At 44.7% G+C, this 12,453-nt stretch overlaps 1 protein-coding gene across 7 annotated transcripts in view; it reads left to right on the forward strand.

Moving 5' to 3' along the window:
* ABLIM2 (actin binding LIM protein family member 2) overlaps window positions 1–12,453 on the forward strand; it is a 278,087-nt gene that overhangs the window by 156,369 nt on the left and 109,265 nt on the right. For all 7 annotated transcript variants that reach the window (XM_040335371.1, XM_040335372.1, XM_040335370.1 and 4 more), the window contains exon 10: window positions 3,660–3,806. In XM_040335371.1, coding sequence (XP_040191305.1) covers window positions 3,660–3,806 — 147 coding nt within the window. The remainder of the gene's footprint in view (window positions 1–3,659; window positions 3,807–12,453) is intronic.

The following is a 12,453-nucleotide window of genomic DNA, read 5'->3' on the forward strand; positions in this document are numbered from 1 at the left end:
GCGCCAGGGTTGTCCCCTGAGTCCCCTGCTCTATGTGTTTGCAATCGACCCCTTCATCAGGAGGCTAGAGAGCGGCATGTTGTGTGGGGTACCAGTGGGGCTCCCGGGTGAGCCGCCATTGAGGGTTGTTGCTTATGCGGACGATGTATCGGTGATTGTCACTGGGACGGATGAGGCGGAGGAGGTGGTCTCTCTGACATCACGGTATTCTGAAGCATCAGGCTCCAAGATCAATCAGGAAAAGAGCGAAGTTTTCTGGATGGGAAAGGAAGGTGAGGGGTTTGATCTCCCGGACACCTTTCCAGTGCCCCGGGAAAGAATTAAGATACTAGGCATTGAATTTGGACCCGGCGATTATGGCCTCAAAAACTGGGAAGGCAGACTGGAAATTGCCAATGCTAAGGTGGTCAACTGGAAGAGATGGAAGTTATCTATGAGGGAAAGGGTTGATCTGATTAAGACTTACCTGATTCCGATCTTCTTGTATGTCAGCTTTGTCTGCATCTTGCCAGTGTCTCTCTATGCTAGGGTCAGTAGTGTGTTCTTCCAGATGCTGTGGGGGAACAGACTGAACCCCATCAAGAGGAATGTCACCTACCTATCCAGGAGGGAGGGTGGCTTAGGTATGGTCAACCCAATTCTTTTCTTTTCACTGCTATTTCTCAAGTTTAACATTGGTAGTATGCTTGCAGTGGAACCTCCTGGATGGGCAGGCATATTTAGATCTTGGTTTAGTCCTTTTCTGCGACTTTGGGAAGAAGGTGGCCAAGTGAAGAATCGCAGGGGTCATCGTGGTCAGCTACCAGCCTATGTAGCTCCGTGCCTGAAGTTACTGCGGCAGTGGCGATTGTCGGCTGAAGATCTCAGATCGGTTCCGAGGAAAGACCTTATGAGTCGAGTCTTGAGCGAAGTCTTTCATGACCCACTGGCCTTAAGGGATTGCCCAGGCCCAGTTTTGAGGGTGGGGTTGAGACTAATTAATTTGGATAGAATACCTCCTAAATTTAGGGATCTGGCCTGGTTGTGCTTCCATGGGAGGCTCTATGTTCGGGGCAATTTGAAATTCCGCAGTGGGGTGGATCGTAGCTGTCCTCGGGAGGAGTGTGCAGGTGAGGAGGAGACTATGGACCATTTTCTGCTTCGTTGCCCTTTTAACATAGAAGTGTACAAACAGGTGGGGCGGGCGCTCGGTGTTCCTTTCCTCTCCAGGCTGGGTTATGCCGAGTGGGTGTACGGAGCATTCAGTACCGGTGGAGGTTTTTGTTTGGATACACTTTTTTTAGTTAGCCTAGTGGTCCGTTATTTCACCTGGAACGCACGGTGTCAGGTCAGCATTCGGCAAAAAATCCTTCCTGTTGAGGTGGTGGTGTATGACATTGTGCATGAGGTGGGGAAGATTCAGGGGCTTGAGAGAGACAAGCGGGGTCAGGGGGCTTGGCTGAAGGCGTGGAGGGGTTTCAAGCCTCCCTGACTGCCAGGAGTCTCTTTCCCGGGTGTGGCTGTCTGTCTCTTATCACCCTAGATTATTATTTTTGATACATTTTTGATAAATGGCTGCGTACATAGGTGACGGGTTGTGCCTCTTAGGCCCTCTCTGCTGCTTTGTGTAAATAGTTTTGTAGTAATGTTTTGGTAGTGGTGTATAGTGTATATATTCTGAACCTGGATGTGTATTCCTTGGATTTATGTTTGAAGTTTTGTACTATAGTTTTGTTTTTTACTTTTGTATAAAATTGGTTGCTTGATTCTTTTCAATAAAAGATCAATAGTGCTTCATCGTTGGGGTCAGTGCGAGGAATAGTGCTCCATCATTGGTGTCAGTGAGAGGAATAGTGCCCCCAAGGGCCAGATAAAAGTAAGCAGTTTGAAGACCACTGTTCTAGATAATTGATAGGTCAGTAGGAGATGGCCATAAAGGATTTTAGGATCGCTGGAGACTTGAGGTTGCCCTTAGTGTCTAATCAGTTGCATTATGAATATTACGTTTTTGATCTACAGGCATCCTTTCTGTAGATGTTTGTGCTGAAAATATCCACCCTATTGCTTACATGTTGTGTTGTATTCTCTATTATTTACTCACTATTTTCAATTGTTCTCTTTTCTTTTCTCTCTTTTTTAGTCATCGCTTCACATCTTTTTTCTCTTAAAAAATATAGGGGGGTTCTTTACAAAAGGCAAATCCACTCTGCACTACATGTGCAAACTACAAGTGCAAAGTGCACTTGAAATTGCACTAAAAGTGCACTTGGAAGTGCAGTCACTGTAAATCTAAGGGGAAGATCTGAAATAAGGGGAAGCTCTGCTGATTTTATTGTCCAATCATGTGCCAGCTAAAATGCTGTTTTTTTTTATGTTCCTTGCATGTCCCACTCGGATCTATTTCAAGTGCACTTTGCACTTGTATAGCTAGATTCACGTAGCCCCGCGCAACTTTAAGGCGGCGTAGTGTACCGTATTTACGCTACGCCGCCTTAAGTCAGAGAGGCAAGTACTGTATTCTCAAAGTACTTGCCTCCTTGCCCGCCTAATTCAAAATAGGCTGAGGGGGCGTGTTTTATGATAATTTTGTTTGACCTGACGTGATTGACGTTTTTTTGGAACGGCGCATGCGCCGTCCGCCTACATTTCCCAGTGTGCATTGCGGCAACGTACGCCGCACGGGCCTATTGATTTCGACGTGGACGTAAATGACGTAAATCCCTATTCACGGACGACTTACGCAAACAACGTAAAATTTTAGAATTTCGAAGCGGAACGGCGGCCATGCTTTAACATTACTATTCCAACTATTTGTTGGAATAACTTTAGGCCTGATAAAGCGTTACGTAAACGGCGTATCTGTACTGCGTCAGCCGGGCATACGTTCGTGAATAGGCATATCTAGTGATTTACATATTCTACGCCGACCGCAATGGAAGCGCCACCTAGCGGCCAGCCTAAATATTGCACCCTAAGATAGGACGGCGCAAGCCGTCGTATCTTAGATAGGTTTAAGTGTATCTCTGTTTGAGAATACACTTAAACTTAGGTCGGCGCAGATTCCGAGTTAGGTCGGCGTATCTACTGATACGCCGACCTAACTCTATGTGAATCTAGCTATATGTTTGCACTTCTAGTGCAAAATGGATTTGCCTTTCATAAATCACCCCCATAATCTATTTAAGTTGGATCCTTTGTAACAGTCATTTAGATACACTCTGTATTTGCAATATTTGTGGTTAGGATAGTTCTTTCTATAGATAATTCAACCACATTATTGTTTATTTTGACCATCTTGTATTTATATGATTGTAAATCTTCCTTTCTGTTTGATATATCAATAAAAACTATTGAAACAGAAAATATCCACCCATTATAGGCTTGTAAAATGGCTTGGATATGGTTGCAAAAAGTGTGTTTTGCATAATAACTTACCGCTATTACTTTGGCATTACATCATTTTTAATCTCTCTGTATGTAACTATTTATTGGTGGGATCGGCATACCTAAGTCAATCATTGACATCAGAAGCTTTTCATGTACAGGTTTCTGTCCTCTGCTGTGTTCTCCCTTAAGAATTTCACTTTTATTTCATTTTACTTAGTGAACGGCTACTTAGTAATCTGTTCTGTCCTCTGTTCTTACCTGTCTGTCTTCTTTCTCTTTCCTGTCATCCTTAGGCAAAGCTTGGCGATGAGATCATTGACTACAAAGATCTGGCGGCTCTACCCAAAAGTAAAGCCATCTATAATATTGATCGTCCTGACATGATCTCCTATTCACCGTACATCAGTTATTCATCAGACGACAGGCATAGTTATGGAGAGGTATTGCAAATATACATCATTAATAAACATTTTTAAGATATCAAAATGGACTAGAAGGCTTTATTTGTGGCATTGTTTCCAAAAGTCTGTAGTGGTACATTGCCTCAAAGACTAAGCATACAGTAGCTGAGTGAAGCAGATACATTCGTTCCTTTTAATCAGTGTGTGCCTTACTGACAGCCACCATTGTGGAAATGTATTCTTATTGTGCCATTATGGCACCGACCTGCCACTTAAAAAGTTATTTAAAGCGGGGGTTCACCCTAAAAAAAAATTCTAACATTACATTGAGCTCACTTAGGACATTGACAGTATGCTGATCTTTTTTTTTTTGCCGTACATACCGTTATATCTTTATTTCCCCCCCCGGCTTCCGGGTAGTGAATCCCGCGGGAGTGGGCGTTCCTATGCACAGGCTAAGTGATTGACGTATGACAAAAGCTTCCCCCCACTCCGTCACCCACTCCCTGGATTGTCCCCCCCCCCCCTCTTGTTTTTTCTCTCTTTCTCCCCCTTTTGTGTGATAACTACCCCCTCTACTCGTTGTTAGTCTCTTTCATTTCCCTAACTCTTTCCTCTAGTAGTGAGGTTTCTTAAGGAAAAATGGAAAATAAGGGGAGGGGTCCTGTGTCCATAGATGCCCACTCCATGGGGGAAACTCTGGGTAGCGGGTTTGCACACTCACTGAGATGTTTTTATTATGTTCCTTTTAAGTTGTATAGTGCAGACCTGGTTTTTGGAGATGTGATTCGTGGAGTGTCTGTATCCTGAGTACTGATGTCATGTTGAATGTAATGACGGGACTTCTTCCCTTGGTGTTTGTTCAATAAAATGTATATTTGAAAAAAAAAAAAGCTTCCCCCCAGCGCATACGGCCGTGTCACGAGTTGCCGAAAGAAGCCAGACTGCGAGTCGGCTTTATACGGCGCCTGCGCACCGACGTTCGGCTTCTTTTGGCAACTCGTGACGCGGCCGTATGCGCCGGGGGGAAGCTTTTGTCATACGTCAATCACTTAGCCTGTGCATAGGAACGCCCACTCCCGGGGGGGAAAATACAGATATAACGGTATGTACGGCAAAAAAAAAAAAAAAAAGATCAGCATACTGTCAATTTCTGAAGTGAGCTCAATGTAATGTTAGAATTTTTTTTTAGGGTGAACCTCCGCTTTAAACCACAGTGGACCACATTTGTTGGTCTCAGTGGTAGTTCTGGAGAACTAGTCTAGGAGTAGCTAAGACCAAGGAAAGAGATTGTCATATTTGCCTTACAACAGGGACATCCCTGCTTTTGGTAGGAAGGCCTTCTATAAGAGGGGTAAGTGGTTCCTGATTTGGGCTGTATACATTTAGAGAATGTCTAACAATTATGTTAGAAAACAGTCATGAGTATTATTTTTCACAGCTTATTTTTCATTTCATCAAATAACGCACCATTCACTTTTGGCATGCAAATAATCAAAGCTAAAAAGTAAAATCCATATATAAAACGATTAACCTACCGGCATTATTTTATATATTGCATTTTATTTAATATTTAATTTCTTCCATCATGGTTCTAATTTTAATCAAAAGTGGCATGTCATACAAAGCTGCTGGAAGACCAGATAGTTTGTTACTGAACATAAAGGGGTGGATTTAGGGGAGGCCGGCCAAAGACACGGTTTGCAAGAAAGAAAATCACTTGATTCCCCTATCAACACAGTTAGTGTTTTAGTGTTGATGGGGGAATCCCTCCCGTGGAGCCATTGTTTTCTAGCAGCGGCTAGCAATAATGGCATGTAAAATTCGACAGGCTGGTTTTACAGAAAGTTGATTGATAGATCAACTTGGTACATTCAGCCTACCCATAAATGGTTTGAACCTCAGCCGGTCCCTGCTGAACCAGCTGCGATTCAAACCGTCTATGGCCGGCTTAAAAGCAAATAGGCTGTGGACCAGAGCTTGGTAAATGAGGTAAAGCTTCACTTTACAAAGAATACCAAATCACATGCAAGGAAAATACACTGTGGCCAGTGTAATAATTCTCATTCTCTCTTTTGTATTCTTTTATAATATTGAAAGATTAACATGGGGTGCTGGGACAAGCAAAGGTGAGTGGGAGCACCCAGAACTCCCAGGTGGACAGATTTGGCAGATAAGGCATTGAGTTCTCTCTGTTGGAGAAAGAAGAAATACATATAACCAGGGGTTGTCTCAGCCCACTGGACTCCATCTATACCAAAAAAAATCACTTTAGGAAAGACTGACCATTTAAAAAGACTGTGGGGTTGATTTTTGAAGGCCGGGTGCATGCGGCTAACAGCAGGGGTCCGGTGTGTGCTGGTTCACCGGTTCAGGTCCGATTTCAGCCCGAATTTTGGGCTGAAAAGCACCAAAAAAGGCACACGTTTTTCTGGCACACCGCACCGGACCCGCTGCGGAGATATGTGAACCGGCTCCATAGAGAGCCAGTCACATTCTCCTGCTATGCGAATTGAATGCGGAGAAATGCGCATTCAATTTGCATAGGTGTGAAATCTTTAGGCTGGGTTCACACTACTACACTACTTTCATCCTACTTTGCTCTGTGTTCAATGTTTCCCTATGAGAGCGTCTTGTAGCGTCCTACACAAGTCGGTCCGACTTTGAAAATGCTCCCTGTACTACTTTTGGTCCTACATTGATCCTACTTCAGGCCCATTGAATATCATTGAAGTCGGACCAAAGTAGTATCCTGTTCATGAAAGTAGGATGGATGTAGGACCAATGTAGCAGAGCAAAGTAGGATGAAAGTAGTGTAGTAGTGTGAACCCAGCCTCAAACTGGAGAATGCTAAATCCGAGGCAGCTGTGCATGGTAACCAATCAACTTGTTCAATTAAACTTTTACAAAAATAAAAAAAAACTGGAAGCTGAGAAGCTGGTTTTTGCAGAGATGCACCAGATTTTGCACTCTCCAGTTTTAGTAAATCAACCCCTGTGTGTTGAACATTAAACATGGAGTACGAATGCTCAGATCTCCTATTAGATGTGCGATCTGTCTGGTTCTCATACTTATCTAATGGATTTCATAGTTTACAGGTCAGTAACATAGAACAAGAATGTAGACCAGGAGTTCAGGATTTATAGTCTTGATGCAGATTTATTTTATAGAGAAAGAAACTTCTGCACATTGGCTTTCTGTATAGCAGTGCAGCCTGTGGATAGGAAACCTAGATTGGTCTCTGAATTCCCACGTTATCAGATTATCACTACTGGGTTCTTCTAAAACTTCGGGAGTATAGCACACTCACACATGTACCCAGTACCCAGATGCTCTACATATCATGTATTGGATAATGGCCACAGCAGTTTGTGATGGCAAAGATGGGGACAAGGAGCTCACTGCTGCAGAGATCATAAAAGCTGATTCAACTCTGTGTGTCTCTCTGCCTTTCTGCTAGTAGTCCTCTATGTTCCATGTCTCTTCTCCATGTTCTCTGTTTGTAGTATAACAGAACCTATCAATGCTTTTGTGCCTGCAGCTCCTAGAATTAATGGAGCTTTCTTGCTTTGTTGCATTGGTGAGAAAATATTACCAGAATGTCGGAGAAACTGTTTTAAGCTTCCTGTAATCCATTTTTATAATAAAAAAGCGTAAAAATGTAATATGCATTATACCTTGTGCACCTATGATACATTTAATCCTATATATCCATTTATCCATACCTCCCAACTGTCCCTGATTTGGAGGGACTGTCCCTCATTCGGAACAAAGTCCCACTGTCTTCCTCATTTGGTCCTCGTGTTGGTCTGATCCATATAGTGGTATATAAAATGCACTATTTATCTATCAAAATGTGTTTTACAGTTCTTAACTATTCATCTAACTTCTAAATTCCTGCATTTTCAAATTCCAAAAGCCAGTATGAAGGAATCGTAGTGGTAAAAAAACACTTATGAGTTTAAAGCGGAGGTCCCACAAAAAAATATTAAAAGCCAGCAGCTACAAATACAGCAGCTGCTGACTTTTAATAAATGGACACTTACCTGTCCTGGGGGCACGCAATGTCGGCAGCCGAATCAAGCAATCGTTCATCTCGCGGCTTTTCCTGCTGCCATCCTCGGTGAGGGAATCAGGAATTGAAGTGTTGCGGCTTCACTGCCCGGTACACTACTGCGCATGCGCGAGTGGGTGCGAGTGGGTGCAGATACCTGTATTATACAGGTATCTGCACCCCCCCTCCCCCTGAAAGGTGCCAAATGTGACACCGGAGGTTCACTTTTTGTGTGGACCTCTGGTTTAACCAACCATTTTATTTGTGCAATTCTCCTTTAAAGGAGGCATAGCAGGTCCTATGTCTGCATTCTTTTGCTAATAGGTGTCCCTCATTCCCATCTCAGAAATTTGGGAGGTATGATTTATCCATTCTTATTCCTTCTGGTCCTGCATTATAGGCCTGCATTCACTACAAGCTCTATAGATGTTTGCTGCAACCAACTGACAGTCTAAAACACAAAATCACATGTGCATAAATATAGAGAGTGCTTATTACAGTGATCAGTATGAGTGTAACTTGGTTGATGGTGCTTCATAGCTTATAGCACAGCCAATCAATACAGTGCCCTCCGTCCTGCTCCAAAAGGATCCAATGGTCTGCTATGACTGCACTTGCACTGTTGGTGTGCAGCATTTTTATAGCTTAGTGTCATGGTGGCAGACTGGAGCTTGCAATGCTCATACACAACAGTGCCAAACTCCTTCTGTTGAGGGTGTCAGTCATGTGTACCGCTTTTACATAACAGGCAGCCAGAAAGGATGCTAAAAGCAGTTCTTGTACATCTGCAGATGTCATAGTCTTCGTTCACACTTGTGCACCTCTTGAGGCTTTGTTGTGGTTCCAGAGTTGCTTTTATATTAGGTCCACGTGCTATATTAATGTGTTTTACATGCATTCTCTTGCATCGGATAGATGTAAATTCCCTTTTTAAAGTGTTGAAAGTTTTTCAAATAACTGGGTTTTTATAAATCATACAGTATACATTTCTGTGTACGGAAGCACCCACATCTATCCATTGCATATACTGTACAAGCCACATTCCCTGCTGCTAACATATGTGCTTTACTGGAAGTCTGCCGGTTGACTCATTAAAAACAATGCACCCCATGTGGCTGATAATCTTATTTCAACAGTTGTTAGGAATGGAGTTATTGCAAACTAAGGCTGGGTTCACACTAGTGCGACAAACGCCCCGACATTAGGAGCTCATGTCGCATGATGTGTGAAAATCAAAGTTTGCCCATGAGAGCCGCCTTAACTGGTCCGACACAAGTCGGTCCGACTTTAAAAATGCTCCCTGCACTACTTTGGTTCGACTTTGATCCTACTGCAGCCCATTGAATATCACTGAAGTCGGATCAAAGTCTTGCATGATTGCATGATGCGACTTTGGCATGCGACATGTTCTCTGATGATTTTTGAGGGGGAACTCCACGCCAAATTTTAAATAAAAAAACGGCATGGGTTCCTCCTCCAAGAGCATAGTCTGGTCTGGTCTGATATGGGTTTTTAGGGGAACCCCCTATGCCAAAAAAACAGTCCCCCCAAAATCCACACCAAACCCTTATCCAGGCACGCAGCCCGACAAGTCAGGAAAGGGGGTGGGGACAAGCGAGCGCCCCCCCTGAACTGTACCAGTCCACATGCCCTCAACATGGGGGGGTGGGTGCTTTGTCCTTGCGCCCCCCACCCCAAAGCACCTTGTCCCCATGTTGATGAGGACAAGGCCTCTTCCCAACCACCCTGGCCGTTGGTGGTGGGGGGGGGTCGGAATCCAGGAACCCCCTTTAATAAGGGGCTCCCAGACCCCGGCCCCCCACCCTATGTGAATGAGTATGGGGTACACTGTACCCCTACCCATTCACCTGGGGAAAAAAGTGGCAATAAAAAAAACACACTACACAGGTTTTTAAAGTAATTCGGGGTCTCTTCCGACTTCTCCAATCTCTCCGACCTCTTCTCTGCACTCTCCGGTTCTTCTCCCGCTGTCCGGTGTCTTCTGCCAGGCTCCTCCGCTACCTTTTGCTCTTTTGCTAGCGGTTGCCCGGTCTTCTCCCTCATCTTCTTCCCTTTGCTCTTCTTCTGATGTTGACACGACCACCCGGAGCATGGGTGCCACACACACAGAATTTCAACTCTTGAGTGACACCCTTTGGGCCCCTTTTGCTAATTTGTGTTTGGTGAGCATTCATTCCGAGCACGCGTGTTTGTGCTTTCGACTCTTGTGTGATGGATTTGTGTACTGACCATCCAAAAATCAGACGTGGAGCCGTTGTCTGCCGAAAATTTACTAGCCTGCCATCCAAAATTTGTTGGCCGAAAATTGGAAAACAACTGTCTAAGGCCCCTTTCACACAGTCGGACTGTTCAGGTCCGCCTGTCAGTTTTGTCGGCGAACCTGAAAGGCCGCTCCATGCAATCCTCTGGAGCGTCGGATGTCAGAGGAGACATGCCTTTCATTTTTATCAGATCTCTCCATAGGAGACAGCGGCGCTGCACAAGCCCCTCCCCACTCAGTGAGCAGAGAGGGACTTGTCATGCACCGGCTCAGTGGAGATATCTCCCGCTGACCTGTTGGACTCCGTAGCGACAGAGTCTGCCTCGTGTGAAAGAAGCCTAAAGGAACATACTAATGGTAAGAATTTAAGACAACAGTCTGTTAACAGACAATCCCCTGCCAACAATCGAACCGTATGTACGTGGCTTTAGGGGGTGATTTGCAAGTGCATTTGCTCCTAGAGCTTAGTAAATGAGGTAAAGCTTCACTTTGCAAAGAGCATCTAATCACATGCAAGTAAAATAAAAAAAAAAAACAGCATTTTTGTCTGCACATTTTTGGATGATGGAAGTCAGCAGAGATTCTGCTCATTTACCAAGTTCTGGAGCAACTGCACCTTGTAATTTTTTTTCCCTTTAACTACTTGCCGACCACCCGCCGTCATTCTACGGCGGCAGGTCGGCTCTCCTGGGCGAGAGCCCGTAGCTCTACGTTGGCCCTTTGAGCGGCCACTAGGGGCGCGTGCGCGCCCCCCGCTCGTCCGTGACTCCCGTGCGGGTGCCCGGCGGGCGCGATCGCCGCCAGGCACCCGCGATTGCTTGTTACAGAGCGTGGACCGGGAGCTGTGTGTGTAAACACACAGCTCCCGGTCCTGTCAGGGGGGGAAATGCTGATCTTCTGTTCATACAATGTATGAACAGAGGATCCGTGTTTCCCCTAGTGAGGCCACCCCCCCCCCAGAGTAAGAACACACCCAGGGAACATACTTAACCCCTTCACCGCCCCCTAGTGTTAACCCCTTCACTTTTTTTTTCCATTTTTATAGTAATCCAATGCATTTTTATAGCACTGATCGCTATAAAAATGCCAATGGTCCCAAAAATGTGTCAAAAGTGTCCGCCATAATGTCGCAGTACCGAAAAAAAATCGCTCTATTTTTGTTTATAGCGCAAAAAATAAAAACCGCAGAGGTGATCAAATACCACCAAAAGAAAGCTCTATTTGTGGGGGAAAAAGGACGCCAATTTTGTTTGGGAGCCAAGTCGCACGACCGCGCAATTGTCAGTTAAAGCGGCGCAGTCCCGAATCGCAAAAAGTGCTCTGGTCTTTGGGCAGCAATATGGTCCGGGGGTTAAGTGGTTAATAAATCAACCATAAAGTTCTCTTAATTGAGACAAGCACTCACTATAGAAGGATATGCATTGCTTTGGTCATATTCCATGTCTGAGGTGGTTTACAACCATTTTAAAGGGGAGGTTCACCCTAAAAAGCACTTTCTCTTATTACACTGGCCCCCCACATTACAATACGATTATGCCTGTTAGTTTTTTTTTGATGCTGTACATACCTTCGTACAGCTAATTCACCCGTGGCTTCCGGGTTGCGAGTCCCGCGGGAGTGGGCGTTCCTAACATGCTGGTGATTGACGTTTTGACAAAAAACGAGCTCCCCCCGTCGCTTAAGCCGCATCACGATTGGCGAAAGGAGCCGAACGGCAATGCGCAGGCGCAGTATAGCGCCGACTTGCCGTTCGGCTCCTTTCGCCAATCGTGACGCGACTTATGCGACGGGGGGAGCTCGTTTTTTGTCAAAACTTCAATCACCAGCATGTTAGGAACGCCCACTTCCACGGGACTCGCAACCCGGAAGCCACGGGTGAATATGCTGTACAAAGGTATGTACAGCATCAAAAAAAAACTAATAGGCATAATCGTATTGTAATGTGGGGGGCCAGTGTAATAAGAGAAAGTGGTTTTTAGGGTGAACCTCCCCTTTAAGGAAATGTGCAATGATGTATCCAGTAACAATGAAAACGTTTGGGAATTGTTGCATAGGCTTACTTTGGGCCACAGAAAACTGCACAAGAGGGAACACGGCTTTAAGTGGGCTGTAAACCCAGATCACCATTTTTAGTCTTGTCAGCTGACTTACACTTTTCAAGGCATTAACCGTCTAACTTCCAGTAATCCTTGTCTACTAATTGTGTTAGACTGATACAGTACAGATAGGCAATGGTTATTAGCGGTATTGATTTTACACTCGTGCACATGAATATTTAATAGCTGTAAATGTTATACATGGATTCTCAGAACTGTTGTCATGTCGTTATACCCATCATGCATGGAGCCGTC

This window comes from Rana temporaria, chromosome 1 (genome assembly GCF_905171775.1).
Source record: "Rana temporaria chromosome 1, aRanTem1.1, whole genome shotgun sequence".
NCBI classification, from domain to species: domain Eukaryota; kingdom Metazoa; phylum Chordata; class Amphibia; order Anura; family Ranidae; genus Rana; species Rana temporaria.